The sequence below is a fragment of the Calypte anna genome, chromosome 14 (assembly GCF_003957555.1).
Source record: "Calypte anna isolate BGI_N300 chromosome 14, bCalAnn1_v1.p, whole genome shotgun sequence".
Lineage (NCBI taxonomy): Eukaryota > Metazoa > Chordata > Aves > Apodiformes > Trochilidae > Calypte > Calypte anna.
The window spans coordinates 2,987,522-3,009,470 of NC_044260.1; the positions used below are offsets into that span (position 1 = coordinate 2,987,522).

A 21,949-nucleotide genomic window follows, 5' to 3' on the forward strand; every position below is an offset into this window, starting at 1 on the left:
AAAAATATATCTTTATTTTTTTTTCAGTGTATCAGCTATTTAAATAATCCAGTTAAAATACGTTTTATTGCACATTGAAGAACCTTTCTGGATTCTCACTGTCCTATATAAAATAAGCTTATACAGAGAAATGAGAAGAGAGGCTTTCTGGCACACACTCTCACTCACTCACTTGGGCTCTACCCAGCAGTCAGCCTGGTGCAGGCCATGGCCTCAGCAGAAAGAAAAAAGCTACAGCAGAAAGAGTGGGGTGCAGGGCTGGGGCACAGGAAGGGTGGTGTCCCTGGGCTGGGTGCCCTGAGGGTCTCTGTGACCCCAGGCATTTGGGTGCATGGTGGGTTCCCCTCCTGGTCACCACCAGCTCTGGGGGAGGCAGGAAGAGGGGGGGGTCAGCTGCAGGAGGGCATCCTTGCCCAGGGCTGAGCAGGAGAAGAACAGTAAGCTCCTTCTGAAGCTTCTGGAAAGTCTTATGTGGCCAAGGCCAGGCACAGCTTGAGGAGCTCCTCTGAGGTTACCTTTAATGGCCAGCTTGAGCCACGTGAGATGAAACAAGCTTGCAGAGTACACAGCTCATTACTGCCATCTGAATTAGATTTTGTGCCCTTTTCAGATTATTCTTTTGGGAGGACTTAGGTTCTCCTGCTCACCCTGTGTAATATCTTGCTCTACAAGGCACGTCTGGCTATCCTAACTTCAAGTCTTAGAATAAAGAGGTCCTCAGGCCACCTTTAGAATTAATGTTCATCTTGAGAGCTTTCCTTTCATCCTTTCTGTGCTCTTCCCAACCTCTGTCATGTCCCTTCTTGCCAATGTCATGCTGCATTCCTGGGTTTTCCCCACAAGTCAAGCCACACAGCAGAGAGCAATTAGTGTTAATACTCCATGTGGCACCAATCTTCTGCTGTGGAGTAACTCCTGCCCACATACAATTGGGTGTGTGCAGCTGGTTGCTAATGTATGCCTCTGTCAGACAAGACATCCCAGCTCAGGGCCACATCCTGTGATGATTAACTTGAGAGTTGGTGCTGCCTGAAGTCCCCAGTGTCTCTGAGCCCTTGGCTTTTGTGTTTGAGCTTTGCTCGGAGAAGCTTTGCAAGTTCAATTCCCTGAATTAGGGTCTGACCCCACAGCCCCTCAGTGCTCATTTGGACATGTGCCTTTCACCCTGGACGCTGTGGTCCAGCACCCACCTCTTATTTTGGCACCTGGGTGGGTGTCTGAGCAAGGGTCAGTGCTGCCCCGGCTCCAGTGTGTCAGGCAGCTGTTCGGTGAAGGCAGTCTCTAGGCGCAAAGTGCTGTAATTGGGGGGGGGAGTCCTGGGCAGGGGGCTGTCCTGGGGCAGCGGCAGGCGGAGGGCGGTGTTGAAGGTGGGCAGATCCTCATCGATGCAGACAGGGTTGTCGTGGCCCCTCCTCTCCGGGTCGCCAGCCCGCGGTGCCTTCCCCGACCGCTCCACTTTGCGGTTGCTCCACCATTTCTTTGCCTTTTGCCACTGGCGCCGCATCACGATGGAAAGGGAATCGATGAAGAAGACCTCGACGATCTCGATGACACAGACAACGGAGCAGCTCATCCACAGGCCCAGCTGGCCTCCGAAGTTGGAAAGAAGAATGACAAGCTGGAAAAAAAGAGAAAGCAGAGCGTTATCTGCTCCTGCAGGCACTGGATGTGTGTCCGTGGCACCGCTGCAGCCTGCAGGGAGCTGTGCCAAGCTGAGGCACTCAGGATTTGCTGTGAGTGCTGCCAGATCCGGTGGCCCTGTCCCTGCTGCCCACACTGTCCTCTCACTGCTGGCAGCCCCCGGGTGACCTGAGTGCAGGGCTGCGGACTGGACAGATTGCAGCCCTTTCATCTGGGTTCACTTTTCAAAGGGCAGGACCAGGTGTCCCAGGGTGCAGAATCTATGGGTTGCTTCCCAGCCCTGCCTGGATAGGTCTGGTGCCCTGGCCAGGAGGAAACCCCCAGTCTGGCTGGGAGGAAGAGCTGGGAACCAGCATGCTCACTTACAGTGTTGGCAGGATTCTCTGAAATGAATCTCTCGTTCAGGTCTTTGTAGAACACCATGAGGTTTGCAAGGTCTGTCCTGAGAGGAGAAAGAGAAGGCAGGCTGAGGGTTTAGTAAAACAATAACATGAAACAAACTGAAAAACTATGCAAATAACCAGTTGGACCAGTAGGGCTGGGCCACTCTAAGGGAGCTTTTTCCCCAATTGCCATCATTAGGGTTGCTGAGATTATATCTGAGCTTGAGGTGCAAGCAAGAAACACAGACATGGAAACTTACTTGTTCAGCTTCTTGTTGAGTTTCTGCCCTTTGTCCCAGGAGAGAACTCGAAGCATCCAGTCCTGGGAAAAAGGCAGAAAATACTGTTAGAGCTCTGTGTGCTTGTGTAGAAACCCCCTGGAAAGGGAGCTTGTGTTCCACAGACCAGTGTGGGTGCCAGAACTCAGTGTGTGTCACGGGCCAGCTGTCCCTGGGGAATTTTGCAGCCCACAAGCTAAATTTTAGTTTAATGGTGAACCCCTGGAGGGAAGCTGTGACCTGGACACTACAGACTCTGGGAGGAGCTGCACTGAAGTGCCAACAGATACCCCAGGGCCACCTCCTCCTGAGCTGACCCCTGGGTTTATTCAGCAGGTGGTTGTGCTGTGCTGCTGTCATGCTGGAGCAGTCAGAAACTCACCTCAGATGCAGTGGAGGGCCACTGGGCAATGCTGGTGGTGAGTGCCCACTCCTTGAAGCTGGAGAGAGAGGCAGTCAGTCAGTTGTGAGCTCCATCTCCCCCACACACAGTGTTTTACCTCTGGCTGTGGGCAGGACTTACCTGCAGGCATCTTTGCAGATTTGCTGGCAGCCCAGCTGCTCTTTCACAAACTTCTCGTGCAGTCTGTAGTAGCAATACACTGCAAAAAGGGAGAGGGATGTGGGGATGAGAAGCCAGAGAGAAAAAAAAGCAGCACCCATCTTTTGCTACTTGTACTGGGGTGCAGGTGTCCTTTGTGACCATCTCCTACGTGGTGTGGGTATTAAAAGATTTACTCTAGAAATATTGCAAAACACCATGAGAAGCTGTCACTTGCTACAATTGTGAGCAATTGCCTCAGCTTGTCAAGTCCTCTGCTCACACTTCTGTGGTGCATGCAAATGACAAGCAATTAGGACAACTGTCAGAGACAAGTCAAGCTAAAGTAGGGGTGGATTTTGGCTCTGTGGTAAGTGGGCTGAGGCAGATTTGCCTCTCCCCAGCGAGCTGCATGGCTGGGGTAATGCAGAAGGTGTCTGAACACTTACTCCAGTTGGGATTCTTCTTGTAGTTGCAGTACTCTGCCCCAGCAGGCAAGGGCTGGGCGTACTGGGCACAGCCACAGGAATCCACCATGGCCTTCTGAAAGCAGGAGTGCAGGCAGATCTGGGGGAGACAAAACAAGAGCTGGAGTCTACTAAGCACAGGGTGCTGCTCTGCTGCAGCTGGTGTGCACTGAAAACACCCCGGGTATGGCAGCAGCAAGAGGACAGAAACCCACTGCCCTGGGCCTCCAGGTTCTGTTGCTAGTGAACACAAACATGGGCAGAAAGTGCTGTGGAGGGTTTAGGTTCTACTGCAAGAAATAAAAAAAAAAAATCATCTCTGAGGGGGGATTCTGTGAGTTCCCCCACTTCTCCTAAAGCCACTGACAACTTCAGTGTTGCCATTGCTCTTTCCACAGCCAAGGAGGTTTTCAGCCTGCTGTGGCACGTGGTCCATGAATCAACAACTAGGTGTGGGAAGTGACTCACTAGTGAAAGTGTTCACAGCTTTGACCAAATTGTCTCAGTACATGCTTGGAGACCTGAAGCTGTCAGGATTAATAGGGCAGTAGAGTCAGTGTTTTGTGCTAAAAGACTTAACTAGTTGGAACAAGCAGGAACTAAACTTCCCTTTTTGAAATCCCAGTCGTCAAGCCTTTTGGTCCCACTCCCAGCCTTCCTGAGCCTTGACTTTCAGTGAAGTTCTGTTATTAAAAACCTGAGCTAATGTCTGTGTGAACTTCCTGGCAATACATCACAGCAGGTTTCAGGTATAATACCCCATAAAATAAAAACCAAACCTAGACACAGGCTTTGCAGTAGGCAGTAGCTAATTATGAGTCTTCAAGAGGAGTGTGCCGGAACAGCTGACACTCTCCAAGAGGACCCAATTACAGAAACCATACAAAATTAGTGGAAACTTACTCTGTAAACAAACATCCTGCTATCTGGATGCTGATTAGATGGTATCTGTTATTCTTGGAGTCCTAAAGGTCACAATTTCTGGCTTCAAGGGTTACTAAGCTGCAACATTTACTTGGCCAATATTTTCCAGTCTAGCATTGCTTGGAAGTTGCCTAATGAGCTCATGTTCTCTCTTTATCTAACAGGGTGCCTAAGGGAACTTCAAACACCAGCCACTTAGGAATAAAACTTGGATTTTAAGAAGTGCTGTGGTATTTTACATCAGTAAGTAAAAGCAGAGACCCTACACCAGGACTGTTCACAATCTCAGATCCCAAACTACAGAATATTGTAAAGCTTTTTAGGAGGGTGGTTTTCAAGCAACTGATAAAATCAAATATATTTACCTGGAGTGAATAGCTCTTGTTGTAGAGGTTTTCTACTGGTATGTCAGCACCAGTCTCTGTACAGTCACTGTAGGGTTTGCTCAGCTTGCGAGACCGAGTCTGAGAACCAGAAAAGAACAAGTCTTGTTTTTTGGAGTTCACAGAGAAACAAAAAGATGCAGTGGCAATTCATCAGGATTCTAAAACTCTAAGTGATGGGGCAGGTTCAAGCAGCATGTTTATTTTGAATTATTTGTCAAACACTTGTCAAAACAAGGTGGGTTTGACTTTTTTTGTTTGTTTGTTTGTAGGATCCCTCTCCTAAAACACTGCTTTGGTTGGATTTGCTGTCTTTGAAAACCTCTGCAGCAATGCAGAGATGTCACAGTGGTAACAGTAAGGATTTTTCAAGACAGAGCAATTCATATGGATGTCTTCTCTCTTTGCAAAGTCCTGGAGGCTATGCATCCTGGCTGTGTTTGTGTTCTGAGGGAAGGGGGTTGTTGGTTGGTTTTGTTTCTGTGAGGACCCACACCTCCCTCAGCTGTTGCACTGGCTGCTCCTGTTTTGTGAGTAAAACAGCACTTCACGCCATGGTAGTGCTCAACAGCACCTCTCTAAAATCACTCTAGATTAAATGTTTATATCTCCTTCGGGACTTTTTCCAGGTGCTGCTTTGACCCTTCCTCTCCAACGAGTGCTAACACCTTTTCCTGTTCTGTAATTGCTGTCCAGAGAAAAGGGCTCTGAAATGCCAAGTGCTCTGCCTGTAAGCTCTGCTGGGAGCCCTCCAGTTCACCAGAGCTGACTCAGGCTCCACCACCTGCTTCCTGCAGACTGCCCTGCCCCACTCAGTCCTCAACTCTTGCTCTCATGGTGCAGCAATTATCCACTTTGTAACAAAGAAAGTGGCCTGAAACCACAAGAAACTTCACTCGTTTAAGAATCCACCCACCCATCCTTCTCTCCAGAGTTTAAAATTAGGGGCTGATCCAACAAAAGATCATTTTAGTGGGAACCTGATAAACGCCTGCTGACTCTTAAGGCACTGCCTGCAGATCTCCAGATTACCAGGTCAGACCTGATAGTGTTGCCATTTTTGTCTGCACCAGCACAACGCTGCAGGGATCTATAGTGCAAGTCAGCTCTTTGAGAGATGCTGGACTCTCTCTTTGGAGGGAACACAAGTATGTGATTACAATATCGGAGACGGATGACTTCTGAAAACTGAATTAAACCAGCTTTTAATATGCTTGTAACTTCTGCAGACAATCTAATACCAGGACACCTGCCTCAATCTGCTGCTGTATCTTTGTGGATCCTTTCCACGAAATTTTTTTTTGTCATGGCTTATACTCCTACAAAAGCTTACTTGTTCATTCAGGTAGTGAAATAATTTCCAAACTAAATATTTAACTAAAGCACTGAAACTCCTACCAAGCAATACCTTGTTTGCATTCCAAACATCTTGGAATATTTTTGGAGGGGGGGGTTTCAGTACACAGCAGAAATACATGAGCCATAACCTGGACACCAAAACCATTTGGAAAGCAGGAATTGCCACGCTTGGGTGTGCAGCAAGCAGTGCCGAGTATGGCACATGTGTCCTCCTCAATGGATTTGGATGTCAGTACAAGGACCACCAGCACCCTGGGGGTGCTGACCTGTCCAGACAGTTGCCACTTCCTCTCAGCAGCCACTAAGGAGTCTTTTGCTGGCAGTACAGTGATCAGCAGCTTTTGTTCTGAGTCCAGGCATTGTGTCCAGCTTCTGTTTCAGCGTTTACGTTAGGAGGTAATCAGATCATTTCCTTGTGCCAAACCTTTTAAACATTGCCACCAAAATACGTTCAGTCCTGAGTTTTATACTATATATAACACTCCAAATCTACGGTGCCAGGAAAATGTTACATTAAATACTGAGGCTGCAGTGATTTTCTCCTGTATGGTGTAATAGCTTTAAAGGAAATAATGGTGTGAGACTTTGCCTCCTGCATGCTGCCTGGGTTCCGATACCTTCTATTGACTTTCTGCAGTTAGTGTGTATCCCCGCTGGTTAGACCAAGCTGTTGCTGCCACAGTTTTCCAGACAGTTAACTATTTGCACATTTTAAAACCCTGTTTTTTAATGTCTTTTCTAATGCAGGCACTATCTAGATCTGGCACACCCAGCCAGGGCAGGGGACAGATAAGCCTGATGGCTGATGTTTTGACCCAACCATCAATGAACACAAGGCAGAATTAAAATGCTCCCTTAACAGCCCATCCAGATGAAAGGGGAAAGTCTGGCCTGCCTGATGGCAGTGCTTTCACTGCTCTACTGCAGAAAGAAGCCCTCTGGCTCAAATGCCTTGTCTGCACTACTCTAATTGGGGAAATTTGGAGATTCAGCCCTCCCTGCCCTTGCTGACAGCAGCGACCAGATGCTTCAAGAAGCTGGGAAAGACAGACTTGCTGCCCAGAAGGTTTTCTTTATAGCTGGGATAGCAAGAAACACAGAAAAAACAAGATTTACACCCATGGAACAGCTAAGTGGGTTGTGCTGCAGTCATCTCTCAGACCTGACCCTACCATGGGTTACCCACAGCGTGAGCTTGTTCTCTTCTACCCCTGGAACCTGCGTGGGATACAAACCTATCTGCTTATTGCTTAAGCAAAAGGGGACACTTGATAACACATTTCTGCAGTTGTGGATTTTGCTGTGAAAACAGAACAAAAAAAATCCCCTGGAAAGCCAAGGGTTCAGAAAAAACAGGAGAACAAACAAAATCCCAGTAGCTGTTTATAAGGACCTGATTTTACAACAGCCTCTGCGCAACGGAAAACTTTGTTGAGAAAAGTGCTATCAGAGGCACTTGAGCTGCTCACGTGTGAGGTATGAGATGCCTTCCAGCTGCTGGCTACCTTCAAGCATCGTATTAGTTCATATTTACAGCTATTTAAAGGAAATGGTGCTGTGCACCTGGAAAGGAGAGCTGTCACTCACAAAGTGCATCCCTATGGAGGTGGCGGCTGCCGTCTCAATTTCCGTGCCGATGTCTTCGATGAAGGGATATTCATTCTGGTCATGGACAATGATCTTGGCTCCTGTTGATGTCACCAGGAAGGGGTTGTAGTCTGCTTCGTCTATATACAGAACAACCTGCAATCCTGAGGAGCAGAGACAAGGCAGGAGCAGATTTACACCAGAAGCCAGACCCATTTTTGCTGGTCAGAAAGGGTAGCACAGTTTGTTTAATGTTATCTGGTCTCAAGCAGAATTGTAACAACAGCCAAGCAAAGCCTCTGCAGTGCTAGACTGAGACACTTGCAGCAAGTGACGTCCCTCCACAGCCCCAAGTGTAGCAAACAAATAATGTCCCAGTGGAGCGTGGCTGAAACTGACATAGTTATATAACTGGGAAGCTGTGATTTCAGATGGAGAACATAAGTGATGCAATGATATTATCTTTGTATTCTCTGTCAATAGTTTGCACTAGTTCAAACAAGCACTTCCCCAATCAGCTTGCACATCTAGAGCCAACACATCAATCACTCTCCAGCAGGATCCAGTTCACTGAACCACTTCTTATCTGAGGGCTCCTCTGCAGCCCTGCCCCTCACCGTACTCGCTGCCTCCGGTTGAGGTGCTCAGGACGGTCCCGTTCTCCCCGCTGTTGAAGGTGTAGCAATTGCCATGGAGGGGGTGATGGAAACGGGTGAAGTGCCTGAAAGAAACCCAATATTGTTATGTTGACCTCTGTGGTTTCATCTGTCTGTGGGAAAGCATCAGCAGACTTGGGCTTGTTTTGGCAGGGACACAACAAGGCTGGATAAGACTTTTTTTTTTTTTTTTTTTTCTGGCAAGCAATTGATTTTGCTTGCAAAGCGTGCTTGCAAAAAGGATATTTTTCTTAATATCCTGAATCTGCATGGAAATTTGATCAGGTTTAATAGCATCTGGAGAGTAAAAGTTTAGAAAGTTTTCATGCAGGAATGGGGGCAGAAGGGGCAAGGGAAGCAGATTTACAGAACTGTGTAAAGTTGTGGGGATAGTCCTCTGTCACTTGACAGCCAGGTGTCTAAAGGAACATGAATCTTCATTTTTCAGAAGAGGTGTCACAGCCATTGCCATGCAGGGGAGCTGAGGACACACCCTTGTGATTCAAGCATGTTCATGTCTTCTCTGGGAACATCCCCTCCTGCTCAAGCAAACACCTTCATTCTGAGATGTGAGGCATTCACACAATCAGAGGCACAAGCAAAATGCCTTCAGTAAGGGGACTCACAGTGCAGCAGTGAGAAACTGCTCAACCTATCTGCACGTGCAGCCCCATCCTGCACAGGAACACTGCTGCTGTCCCCAGGGTGAGGGGAAGAGTCTTCTGCTACCAGGACACAAGAATCACACTGACACAACCCTAAGCAGGTAGGGTGATTGTGCCAAAAGACATGAGGTTATCTGACATGTGGGCAGCAAAACACCAACACCAAACATTCAATTCCTTTGATTTAGGTGCCTGGAAATAAGCTGTGAAGCTGGGAGGTATTTGCTGTGCACTCACCTTTTGTCACAAGATAGGCCATCAAAGAAACAAGTCAGTATAAGGTCGTCAGCAGAGTAACTCAATTTCTCTTTAGTCTCCAAGGGAATTTGTGCCATGATGTTCATGTAATGCAGCTTGTACCATTCTTGGATAGCATTAACACCAGAACTGAAGGTGTAAAGTGCACACTCACTGCTGTTGTTTGCATCGCACTGATAATTACAAAGGGGAGAAAGTGTTTCAGAAGACTGAAACGATGTATCCCAAAGGGTCTGTGTGGTTCTGTTTCTCTTCCACAGCAATAACCAGGTATGAAGTTAGAGTGGCAGCAATGGGACATAGGGGCAGCAAAGACATTTCATTCAGGGCTAAGTAATGCAATCAAATGTTTCAGGCCCAAAGGACAGCTCACAGAAGGCACTAAGTCTATTTAAGCAGACTCCAAGAAGGCACTTCTCTTCCAGAGATCTGGAGATGGATCTGTGGGCAGCCATGGAGGCATGGCAGAGTGGGAAAAAGAGCTGAGCGAGCCATATTCATTATAAAGCCACCTAAGCAAGAAATAAAACTGGCTGGAGGGATACCAACCCACACCACCCCTTCTTCGTTGCCCCACAAGGAACCTGCTAGCCAAGGAGAAGTAGCACTCACCAACTGAAATCCAATGATATCATTGGAATCTCCAGAGTTCACGATGGATGAGTCCTTGTGAAAGACACTGCCCTCTATTTTCCTCTTCTGGCCACTGCGAAGGTCAGTCACAGTCCTAGAGAAGTCTTCAAACTTCAGCAGAGGGATCTGCTTGAAGAAGTCACTCCCTGTGCTGTTCCACTCATCCACTGACCGGCGTACCTTGGACTTGCCCTCGGAAAATCCATAGAAAGTCTCCAAAGCTTTTTTGGTCTCTTTGTCCAATTCAGATAAATAGTCTTTCATGGAACTGTACCTGCATTGGAGACAATGCAACAGAAAGTGACATCCCACCTCACCTCACTGCAGCCTCTTGCCTGCTCAGGACAGAGTTCTCTGTCAGACTCACATCCATCTCTCTTATTACTATGAGGAGAGATCTCAGAGCATGGGCCAGCAGGAGCAAAGCAGACTGACTGCACCCCAGGGAAACCACTCACAGATTCCCAAGCTCCCTGAGGGTTGTCAGCCCAAGGAGGCAAAGCACATGGAAATACAGATTCTGCATCTGTGCCAGAAGACACAGCAGAGTTGGATTGCCTGCAGGAACTGGGGTGGGTAGCTGGCAGGGGAACAGACAACAGCGTGAAGTGTAATTTGGCTGGAGGAAAAGTATTGTGGATTGATGATGTCAAAGCATCCTATAAGGAAAGAGAGAGGCAAGAGACAAGTGACAGATGTTCCCTTTCCATTCTTCAGTTGGCATTGTTAATAACCCCACAACTTTGGTCCTGGGAAAAAGGGAATTTTGAGAGAACCATGGTGCAGAAAGTGAAATTAACCCGAGCTCAGCAGGCAGCAAGCGGAGGAGGGTAAGTATGTCTGACACGTGTGTCTGAAGAGCATCAGAGGTGGATATGTCACCGAGAGTGCTGCATAGGGAAAACCCAGTGCTGAGAAAGGCTGCTGAGCAGCACGGCAAAGCAGCTGGGGAAGCCTGGGAAGGGGCTTGGTGCGGGGCTGGTGAGGGGACGATGAACCCGCGGGGATCCCCGGGGCTGGGGACCCCTCTCCCCCCCTGCACGCCGCGCCTTACTTGTAGGGGTTGATGTTGCAGATGGTGACGGCGGGGAAGGGCAGCTTCTGGAACTGGACGGTGACGGAGACCGAGGCGCTGTAGTAGTTCATGAGGAGCTCCGCGCACTGCCAGAGGATCAGCCCGACGGCGCTGAGGGTCAGCAGGATCCAGATGAACCTGCGCAGGCGGCCGCGGGACACGACGATGCGGCGGCAGCCGTGGGTGTTGGTGTTGAGGCAGTACCACCGCATCAGCTCGCTCAGCGTCGGGGCCTGCGGGCCCTTCACCGGCAGCGTCCTCTTGATCCGGGCCGTGATCTTCTTCCCGGGGGCCATGGCTCCGGCGGCACCTGCGGACAGACGGAGCGGACGCCTCAGCCGTGGGGGCAGAGGGGGGGACCCGGGCCCCCGGTGCTGCCCCGCTTGCTGCCCCAGCCCCGCCCGCCGCTATCGACTGCGGCATCCCCCGCCCGGCCGGGGGTTTCAAACACCCTTCTCCCTCCGAGAGACCCCTGCCCCGTCTCACCTCGGCCGCCCTCCGAGCCCGGCGGGGCCATGCTCTGCTCCCGGCCCCAGCGCTACTGCCGATGGCTCGGGTGGCTCCCGCCCCGGCACCTACCCCTGCGGCCGCCCCGCCCGGGCCCGCCCCGCTCCGCCACCTCTTCGGGCCCGCCCCGCTCCGCGGCCGCGCAGCGCCGCCCTCCGGCGGCCGTCGGGGCTGTCGCCAGGAGCTCGGGAGCGCCGGGGCCAGGCGGGTACCCCCGGGCAGTGTCCCGCGGGTGTCGCGCTGCCAGCCCGCTTGTCCCCGCGGGGCCGGGGAGGGCCCGGGGCCGGGGCGGGGATCCCGCAGCCCCCGCCCGCCCTGCCCGCAACAAAGATGGCGGCTGTGCGGCGGCGGCGCGGTCACGTGTGGGCGCGCCCTGCCCCGCCCCGCCCGCTGCATGGCGGCGCCGTGAGGCGGCTGAGCCCCGGCGGGCGGGGGGCGGCATGCGGCGGCCGGCGGGCTGAGCGGCCGGGCGGGGATGCGCGCTGCGCCGCGCCGTCATGTCGCGGATGAGCGGCCCCGGGCCGGCTGGCAGCGCCAAGGAGAAGCGCTCCTTCAGCAAGCGGCTCTTCCGCGGGCGCGCAGCGGGCGGCGGCACGGGCTCGGCCCCGGCCGCCGCCGCCTCCCCGGCCTCGTCCCCCTCCGGGCGGTCCCTCGGTGGGTTCATGAGCCGCGTGCTGAAGACCCTCTCCACCCTCTCGCACTACAGCAGCGAGCCCGAGCCCCGCGGCCCGCACGCCCCGCGCCTGCCCCCGCCGCAGGCGGCCGGCGGCCTGGGCAGCTGCTTCCCGCCGGGCCCGCCCCGCAGCCCCGAGCCCCCGCCGCGGCCCGCCGGCGGCCCCGAGGCCGTGCCCGGCGTGGCGGGGCTGCGCAACCACGGCAACACCTGCTTCATGAACGCCATCCTGCAGTGCCTCAGCAACACCGAGCTGTTCGCCGAGTTCCTGGCGCTGGAGCAGTTCCGCGGAGAGCCGCCCCCCTCCGCCCCCGGCCCCGCCGACGGACCCCCGCCCGCGCCCGGGGAGGTGACGGAGCAGCTGGCTCAGCTGGTGCGGGCGCTCTGGACGCTGGAGTACACCCCACAGCACAGCCGCGACTTCAAGGTGAGTGGGCGGCCGGGCCTGGCGGAGCCCAGGCGGGGGGGGGGGGGCACGGCCCAGCGCGTCCCTGCCGGGCGGGAGGGCCGAACCGGGCTGCCCGGGGACAGTGGGGAACCGGCCCTCCAGCGTCCCTCCTCGCCTGGCCGCCGCGCTCCGTGCCGAGCTCCGGAGGCCGGGGGGAGAGGCCTGCGCTGGCTCCACAAGCCGGTGTCCCCCGTGTGACGCCGGTTCCCCGGGCTGCCCGGCTGCTCCGGCCGTCGATGGGGCCTTGTCACCGGTCCAAGCACCCCGGCACTGCGGAAGTTCTCCGGCCTGGCTGGGTGCATGCCGGGGGCCCTGCAGAGCTGCTCCGGGTTCCCGGCATCATCCTGCAGCAGCAGCAGCAGAGCCCCAGCTGCACGCAGGTGTCCGCGGCCTCGTGTGCCCATGGCCCTGCTGGGCACCCCGAGGTCCCCGGTTGTCCCGGGGCAGGTGCCTGCAGTCGAGGCACTGCCACGATGGTCACTACTGAGGGTGCCAACACCAACCAACAGGTCTGCTGCTTTTTCCTGGTGGGAGGGCCCGTTGTGCTGTTTCATACCTCTGTCGTGCTGCCGGTAAGAAAGTCGCGACAGTTGTCGTTGCAGAGCCGGGAGCAGTGAGCGTGCATGGGGGAGCAGGTGGCTGCTGAGGTGGGCTTCCCCGTCATCCACACACCTGGGAGCTTGGGCTGGTTTGGGGAATGATTTGCAGGAGAATGGGACGGTAACTCAGTCGTGTTTCCTCCCTGCTGCAGCCCTCACACCTCTGGCAGTGCCATCCCCTGACCTGCTGTGCTGTGCCCCTCCATGGGCACTCTGCTTGCCCAGGAGTTGTAGCAGAGGGCACGGCCTAGGACCCTAGAGTTTAAAAACTCTCTTTAAAATGCTTTTGGGTACAGTAAAATACAATTCTTTAGAAGTGCTCTAGGCTTACCTTACTTCTTGAAACAAGATTAAGTTTTATGGTAGCAGCAACTCTCTGGCCTATAAAACCGTTTGTGTGAAAGAATGAGAGGGTATGTGGTGGCCTTCACAGCATTAACTGAAAGAACTTTGATTTAGGGGAATTTTTCTTGCAGAGTGATCTGGGGAGAGAACGCACAGATACGTGAAAATACACCAAGAATGTGGTTCGCGGGTTCTTGGGCTCTCTGCCTTTGGTTCAGGTGGGATGGAGCAGCAGGCAGGGACTGCAGGGACCTGTGTCTGCTCTCCTGCAGTGTCTGTCGGGTGTTGGGGTGTCCAGCAGACTCCTGAGGTGTCAGCAATCTATGGCACCTGCAGTCATTTGTACTGCATGGCCACTGCCTCCCCCCTTTGCTTCTCCTGGATGTTTCTGCCATCCTCACCATGTTGGGGTATTCCCTGGGGAGCCTTCAGAGCCCGTGGGTGCTGGGTAGGGACTGTGTGGGTCTCCGGTGTTTTCAGGAGTGTTTATTGACAGAGAGGGCTTGGGGACCCTCAGCCTGGCATCACCATGGAGCCCTGACCTTTATATCAACATCCTTCACCTCTCCTGAGGCATTCTGTCAGAAGGAATTGTGGATTTCTCCTGAGTAATAGCAGGAATAAAAGGTTGTGAGAGTGGAATTATCTTTTGCTGGTGTACCTGATCAAATCAGCAGGGAAAGCAGACCACTTGGCAGACCAAGATCTGCTGTTTCTGCAGGCCTGCAGCAGAGGGGTTCAGATAAGAGCAGCAGAAGGAAGAAGAGGAACAGGTGTGTGGATTGAATTAAGGCCTTGTTCCAAGGGTTAGTGGTTTTGTTTTCCTCTTTTTCTATAGTGGAACTTTGCTTATTTGCAGGCATTGCTAACGGTGAGTGAACGCTCTTCTACTCATTGTTGATGTAGTAGGACCCCATCAATCTACCTGCCAGTGCCAGGTCCCCTGGAGGGTTTCAGAAAGCATCTTGCATCCCTGTAGGTCCTGCTCAGCACTGCACAATGTCAGCAGCCTGTGTCTTGCTTGGAACAACTTTGTCATTATGTCAGGCACTCAGCTGTTTCCTTACAGGGGTCAATTACTTTTAATAGTAAATTCATGCCTCTAAAGAGAGTTAAGTAGCCTGAACCTGCTATTCAATTCAGCATGCCTAATTAAAATTTTCTTCATCAGCAGATTTGCACAGTTAATTTAAGGATGTAAAAAACAGGCTTAGATTTGGGAAGGGTGAAGGTTAAGAGTTTTCACTCTGCAAAATGCTGCTTATACCCAAAAGAAGACAAAAGTCAGTCTGAGCTTGGATTTTTTTTGTGGGTTTTTTTTTTTTTAATGGAGGGTGGAACATTCCCTAGCTTCTTAGCTTTAATTTTTAAGGGTGAAAAGTATGTTCAGAAGAGTAGTTTTGCATTTTCACTCCCATATTGATAATTATTGATAATAAGATTTATTGGTGCTCAAAAAGCTCTTCAGCCAGCATGCTTAGCCTCATGTTGAATATTTTTTTTTCTTCTTTTGGCACAGAATGTAACTGGGCAAAGGCTTTCTGATTCCTAGTATCTGCAGCTGTTAAGCATGTATTGGGATAAAGGATAACGTTTATCCTTTTGCTTGTTCTTATACCTGTAAGCTTTTTCTTGGAGCAATGGAAAATCTTTTCTGACAGGGAATTTCTCTGAGCCTTTGTGTACAGAGGCTTTTGAGGGGGGGGCTGAGTTTCTAGATGCTCTTCACCCTCAGATGTTTTTCCTTGGTAGTATTTTCCTACTTTCTTGGTTAATCTTCAAGAAGTAACCTGTCCCATGGGTTCATGAATCATGTAGTCGTGCTGCTGAAAACAAGAAAAATGCAATTAAAACAAGTGGTTTGTATCAAATGGTGGTTTTGTAATTGCAGGGCTGAGAGGGAGCCTTGCAAGAGAGCTCCTGTGTGGGGAGCGAGGTGGGGTCCTTACCTGACCAGCAGCTAGCACCCCATCTCAGCTCAGATTACTTGAAACACAAGGATCTGAGCCAGTTTTTGCATTTTAAACCTGACAGTTCTCTCTGTCATGAGATTTTTTTTTTTTAGAATACTTTTTCCTTCATGGTCTGCAGTGTGGATACCTGTGAAGTGCTCTCACATACCTGGGCAGCCCTTCCCAGGGAGATGGGGCAGGGTGGAGGTGTTGGGTGCTGATTTTTGCCTCTGCTTTGGGTGTTTTTCCTCTTGCTCTTGTGTTCATCTGCAGTTGTTTTAACAATCATTTTCTTCCGATTGTTCAGTGGTTTTTATTTTCCTGCCCAAACAGGGCTGCTGCTTTCATAACAAGGGCCAATATTGCAGCTTGTGCTTCCTCTTTCCCCTTTGTGATGGTGTGACAATGGTGACAAACATCTATTGTATGAGCAGTAGCTATGCTTTGGGCTTGTTTTTTTCCAGGGAGCTGTCCCTCTCTGCCTGCTAAGTTCCTGGGAGTGTCAGACAGGGAGGGCAGAGCACCCTTTGTAATAGGGTGACTCTTGGACTAGATGATGGGGGTCTTGAGTGAGGATTTTTATTTAAACTAATTGGGCTTGAAAAATTGGATGTACTTACTTACCTTTGCTTTGGAATTCTGGCCTCCTGTGGATGATGAGGCTGTGCTCTCTTTTGAGGCTGTCTGCACAGCAAAGCCAGTTGCACACTGAAGCATGTTGGCTTTTAACAAGACCCTTTGTACACTAGAGATGGGGTTGGTTTTTTGTTTGTTTTTTTGGTTTTTTTTCCTATAAGATAAAGACTGCCTTATTTTTATAACCTGCAGTGTGTACAGCAAGTATAGCAAAATCATTGTAACTTGGTTAAGCTGGATTGTCATAATTAGATCTAAACCCAGAATGAATCCACAGAAGTAGAGCAGGGGCTATTGTGCCAGGTTAATAGTGCTGCTTCCATTTTTTTTTTGTTAAGACTGTGTTTAGTATAAGATTTCATAGTAGCTGTGTGCAACTGACAAATTTAAAAGTGCTCATCTTGTGGACGTGCACTTTGTCTGAACAGTTGGGGCAAAGAGGCTGCTGTGTTTGTCACTTCTTTGTGAATGAATAAATAACTTCTCTGGATGATGAAGGAACTTCTGCAAGGTATTGACTTGCTGGGTATCTTCACCTCCTGTTGTAGATAAAATGACTGCAGTTCTCTGTGGGGCTGCTTGGTGCAGTTTGGGTGCTGGAAACCTTCAGTCCTGCCCCTGGAGCTGTTGCCTGCAATCCTGCTCAGGAGAGCCCAGGTGCTTTGCTGATGGGGTCACTTACATGTGAAATGGGATCCCCTGGATTGTGTTAATTATCTTGCTCTCTGCCTGCCACAGCAGTTGTTTATTCTGGACAGTGTCAACTGCTTATTCCTGAAATATTTCTCTGGAGAGCAGACTGTCCTTCCTTTAGAGAAAGAGGTGGAAGAATGGGACAGGAAAGAAGAAATGCAAGACCCTTCACCTTTCTCTCCTGGTCCCTCTTGGTTCCTGGTGTTTCAGATCCCATGCTTATCTGAAAGGGCTTTGAGTGGGGCCCTGGTAATGTGGGATCTTGAAGTGCTTTTTCCATTTCAGGGGTATTCCCTGGGGAGCCTCTGGAGCCCATGGGTGCTGGGTAGGGACTGTGTGGGTCTCCAGTGTTTTCAGGAGTGTTTATTGACAGAGGGGGCTTGGGGACCCTCAGCCTGGCATCACCATGGAGCCCTGGCCTTTGTATCATCATCCCTCATGCTCCCAGGGATAGCATTGCAATAGGGAGACTTCTCAAGCTTCCCTGGGATGTGGAATTGACAGACTGTGCTTGAAACAAAAAGCAAGTTATATATATTCCACATCGTTATTGTGGCATTTCTTGACATCATGGGAACATCTTTCTCTCTGCAGTGGGATGGATCACAAAGGTCTTTGGCAGTCTTTCAAGGTTAGACTTTTCTTTTTTTAATGTTAATCATCAATAAGATGCAAGTCCATTATTGACGTCTGGATGGGCCCAGTCTGGGGCTGGTGGTTGCCAAAACACATTCTCTGTCTTCTGAGCTCTGAGGTCTTTGTTTCCACACTGCCTCCAGAGCAGTACAAATGGTGACAGCATGAGAACCATGCCATGTCTGGCAACTTGTGGAAGTGGTGAGGAAATGCTTGTTCTTGGGCAGCTGAGTTGGGTCTGTGCGTTGCTCCCTGCCCTGCTTTGCACACTGGGGTTTATAAAGGCTTGAATGGGAGCAAGCCCCTCCTGTGCTTCCCTCTGAGTGCATGGCTTTGACCAACCCTTGTGCATAGGGTTATGTCAGTGAAATTAATGTTTGTTCTGTAGCATCTTGAAGCACACAGGGAGGCTCATGTGAGCAGGAATGGTCAGAGCCCCATCTCAGAGCCCCGTGCTCCAACCTGAGACCTGAGGCAAACCTGGAGAGAGCAGGAGAGGCAGGGGTTGGGAGCACCAGCTCCCAAGCCCAGTTTTTGGGTCTGTCCTCTACCTCCCCCCTTCTTGACTCTCCTTTACAGAACTGCTTTGCACTTGTGACATTCCCCTATTCTGTAATCCCTCTCTCTTATGAATCCCACAGATTGCTCTGCTAGCACAGCAAGGAAACAAAGCCTTTTTGTAGAACAAAATCTGATTTCTGCTGTTTTACAAGGATGAACTCTCCCAGCAGTCAGCACCAACTCATGGCTTCTTGTCTGGGCTTGTTAAACGTGGTGGAGAATCCCCTCTGGTCCTGGCATGCTGTGCTCTGCCGTGCCTCTCCTTTTCACTGTTTTGGAGTGGGTTAATAAATGGCTGTGCTTATTTCCCCCTCTGTGGCAGGCAAGGGCCTGGCTCTGCTGGCCCTGGAGGTGGCTGCCTGTCCATGGAGCCACCGTGTTGTCCTGCAGCTGCTGTCCCCAGGGCCCCAGCACCTTCTGTCTGCTTTGCAGGACAAGGAGCATTCTGTCCCACCCTGGCTGCTTCAGGAGGTGCTCTTCCTTTGGAACTCCCTCAGAGTCACTCGCATAAACACTCCTCATGACATCTCTGCTGCAGAAGTTGCCCAGGCACAGAGCTGTATTGGTGGATTTAAACAAGAAAAAAAATTAATACTCTGGCTGAGCACAATGTGATGATGTTCAATGGAAGGTGGAGAACAGCCTCTCCTTCCTGCTCACATGTGTCACTGTGCCAGGTCATCCCCTTGTGCACAAAAACCTTCCCACAGCTGCTTCCTACCAGGGACACACTGGAAAACAGCAGCCTGATGTTTTCCCTCTACTTGTCTTTGTGATTTGGAACAAAAACAGCAGCAAAGGAGAGGCCAGTAGTTCAGCTATGTTTGACTTTATTTATTGCATCTGTTTAGAGCAATAGATGAATGATTATTAAATTTTCAGTGGGGTGACAAAAATGGTAATATGTCTTTGCTGTAAAGCTACTTTATAGCTGGACAGGGAGTGTTTGTTTGTAGGGTGCTTGCATTAAGGGGTTAGATAAGTGTATCTGATCGATACTAAATCATGAATTTCCCCCTTTTATCTCTTGTGACAGTGCCATCTTCAGTCAGGGTGCCTGTGTGTCCCTGCTCCCACATCTGGGGGAAGGGAAGATTTGATTCTTTCTCCCAGACTCTTAGGGGCTGAGATGAGGAGAGGGGCTGGAAGTGCCTGGCTGTATGGTTGTGGAAGGGTTTTGAGAAGGGAGCTTTGGAGACAGCTCCTGGTGCCTCATGTCTGAAACAGCTGCACCAAAATTCTTCCTGTCCTGTTGTTAATACCCTTGGAGATGGACAGAGTCTGTTCAGATGTGCCACCTAGACTTGCAGCAGATTTGGATTAGGGGCAGGGGATTAAAGGCTATGGGGGGTTGGTGAATGTGGTGGATGTTAAACCACATAACAGCTTCTTAACCTGCAGCCAGCTGCAGCCGCTGTGGCTTTTCTGCAGTGGGTTCTGGTGGAGTGAAGGCTGGGCCTGAAGAATTCCTGCTATTTTACTCAAAGTTAAATTGTTTCTTTGAGTCAGAGCCTTTATCTGTGGCTTGGGTTTAATGGTGTTCCTGATGCTGGGCACTGGGTGGCCCTGCCTCCTCCATCCTCCTTGCCGCAGCAGCTCAGAGGAGGACACAGAGCAGTTCCCAGAGCAGCAGATGCAGAGGTTTGAGTTGTGACAAAGCCACTTGTAGCAGCCCTGGCAGGAAGCCTGAGAAACACCAGTAGCACATTGCTGGTGCTGGGGCGTGTTTGTAGCAGAGCCTCTGGTGAGGGAATTGCATCTGATGTTCTGTAGTGCCTCCTGAATCGCTTCCAGCATCTTGTGATCTGTCTCCACAGGCAGCTCTTGGTCCACTCAGGCTGCAAAAGTGTGAGGAGACCAGAATAGTTCTGGTGGAGCTGCTTCTGTGACCAGGAGAGCCACAGCCACAGCCCAGGGCAGATGTTCTGTTTCCATACAGAACCCCCTTGTGTCCCCTTTTTACAGGGAATACCAGGCTCTCTTCCTCCCTGCAATACCAAAGACCCTGGCATCCAACAGCAAGGGCCTGCCTTGTGAGCCCTCATGATGGGTCAGTCTGGAGTTTTCTTAAAAATAAAAGAATGTGGTGCTCTGATCAAGAAACTGGTATTCCATAGATCTAAGGGGAGAAGTGTAAGACTGGGAATTGTATTAAGTTGGTGGAGTAGGACCCTGTGTACTCAGCTGAAGGATGTTCAGAAATGTGAAGGAGAGGTCTGGTTGTGAACACATCTATGTTCCAGGGTAGTGCACACCAGCTGGAATGGCAGGCTGTATCTTCAGGTGGCAGGTGATTACTCTTAAGTGTCACTGGGTTTGTGGCACAACTAAAGTAGGCTTCTCTGGGTCATTGCTATCTTGTCCTGATGTCTGCTGGATGTATGTTGAGTGTTCAGTTCTCAGATCAGAATCTGAAAATGTGTTCCCTGTATTTTCACAGTCAGTGTTAAATTTCATAAATCAGTGCAACACGAATAATTCACAAAGCTTTTTGCTGGAGGAGGGCAAGATGTATCAGGCTGATACCTGAAGAGGTAAATCTGTTGTCAGAAGGTCTGGCACATATGTAATGAGAGCAGATTATTTCTGTTTTCCCTTATTTTTCTGCCTTGAGGCAGGTGGATGGATTATAGAGGATAGAGAGTGCATGTTTATCAGTCCTTTCCTGTCTTTTTCATCATCCCCACCCCCCCAGCTCTGGTGACCCCATTTTCCAGGGGGATAAAGCCAGCAGCCCAACCTCACTTCTCAAATCTGTTGCAAAGTCTGATTAGAGAAAGAGAGGACCTCTCATAGTGCGTGTGTGCGCGTAGCCTGCCTGACCTCTCAGAGGGTCTGCTCTGCCACAGCCTCACCCTGAAGGTACAGTCTGGTCTCTGCTGCTGCCATTGTCCCTTTTTGGGGACCCTCCTCAAACAGTTGTGTCCTGTGTCAGCACTTTCTGCCTCTCCACAAGTGTCCCATGAGATGCATGCGCAGCACATCCCCATCAGGGAATACCTGTGTGACCTACGTGAGCTCTGCTGAGCCTGTTCCTTACACAGAAAAGTCTGGTGTTGACTTTGTGGTAAAAACCTGGAGGGGTGGGAGCATGGGGATGGCTGACCCGTGACCAGCTGTGGTTGTTACGTACTGATCTTGGCTAATTCCTGAGACTGAGCACTTGCATCTAAGTTTTGGGAAGTCTGTTACATCCCCAAAGCAAAGGAATAAGCTAGACTGGGTGAGTGGACATGAGGAGACTAAATACCTGTTTAGCTTCAGCTTCAACTAATGGAAGAGTTTCAGGCCCTGTGGTCCATGGGTAGGTGTGACTAAAAATGGCCTCAGCTCTGTATTCTCATGGGACTGCTGCCTGTCACTGTCAGTGGACTGAAGGCAGCTTATCTTGTTTGTGACCTGTGTGGCAGTACAGGTCGAGATTGTTCTGGTGTTCATCTCATCTGAATTGAGCCTCGAGTTTGCTCTAAACTCTCCTGTTCTATAGGATGCTGCAGTTTCTCTGTAACCACTGCTGTAACCCGCCTGCTCCATTCAGAAACTGCTGGCATGGCACCAGGGGTTGTGCAGAGGGTCCTGCTGGTGGTGGCACGACCTGGCCTGCCCCCAGGTGGCAGGGGAAGGCAGTGCCTCATCCAGACCTGTAGCAGTCCTGGGTTTGGAGTGTGCTGTCAGTGCTGCCTGCCTGCTTGCGCAGGCTCGGCAAAGGGAAGAGCTGTGTTCTCATGCTGTCTCTGTGCCCTCTCTGTCTCCCTGCAGAACATTGTGTCCAAGAATGCTCTGCAGTACCGTGGGAATGCCCAGCACGATGCACAGGAGTTCCTGCTTTGGCTGCTAGACAGAGTCCACGAAGATCTGAACAATGTGGTGAATTCCAGCAGTGTGCCACCACTCAAGGTAGGGGGTTTTGATGGGAGCCAGCATGGGAGAGCAGCTGTAACTTTGCATGCAGTCTGCATTTTTAAATCAGATCTCCTTGTTGGCTCCTCAGCTCCGAAAAGCTTGTGTTAACACTGTTTGTTCCTGGCTCTGTGGCTGTAAGTAGCCAT

At 50.8% G+C, this 21,949-nt stretch overlaps 2 protein-coding genes across 3 annotated transcripts in view; one reads left to right on the forward strand and one right to left on the reverse strand.

Moving 5' to 3' along the window:
- On the reverse strand, positions 1-12,314 carry SCNN1G (sodium channel epithelial 1 gamma subunit). 2 transcript variants are annotated; one of them, XM_030459631.1, is made up of 13 exons: positions 11,337-11,447; positions 10,830-11,160; positions 9,755-10,049; positions 9,122-9,315; positions 8,181-8,284; positions 7,564-7,727; positions 4,600-4,698; positions 3,293-3,410; positions 2,826-2,904; positions 2,685-2,742; positions 2,285-2,346; positions 2,008-2,083; positions 1-1,618 (listed from the first exon to the last, which is right to left on the reverse strand). In XM_030459631.1, the coding sequence occupies exons 1-13, from the start codon at positions 11,365-11,367 to the stop codon at positions 1,229-1,231; spliced, it is 2,001 nt and encodes a 666-aa protein (XP_030315491.1). In that variant the 5' UTR covers positions 11,368-11,447; the 3' UTR covers positions 1-1,228. The 2 variants fall into 2 exon arrangements, with proteins under 2 accessions (XP_030315491.1, XP_030315492.1); XM_030459632.1 differs by lacking the exon at positions 11,337-11,447 and adding an exon at positions 12,241-12,314 and having other exon boundaries at positions 54-1,618.
- The window catches only part of USP31 (ubiquitin specific peptidase 31), a 23,482-nt gene continuing 13,387 nt past the window's right edge, over positions 11,855-21,949 (forward strand). Inside the window, exons 1-2 of the mRNA XM_030459630.1 lie at positions 11,855-12,457; positions 21,660-21,797. Coding sequence (XP_030315490.1) covers positions 11,855-12,457; positions 21,660-21,797 — 741 coding nt within the window. The remainder of the gene's footprint in view (positions 12,458-21,659; positions 21,798-21,949) is intronic.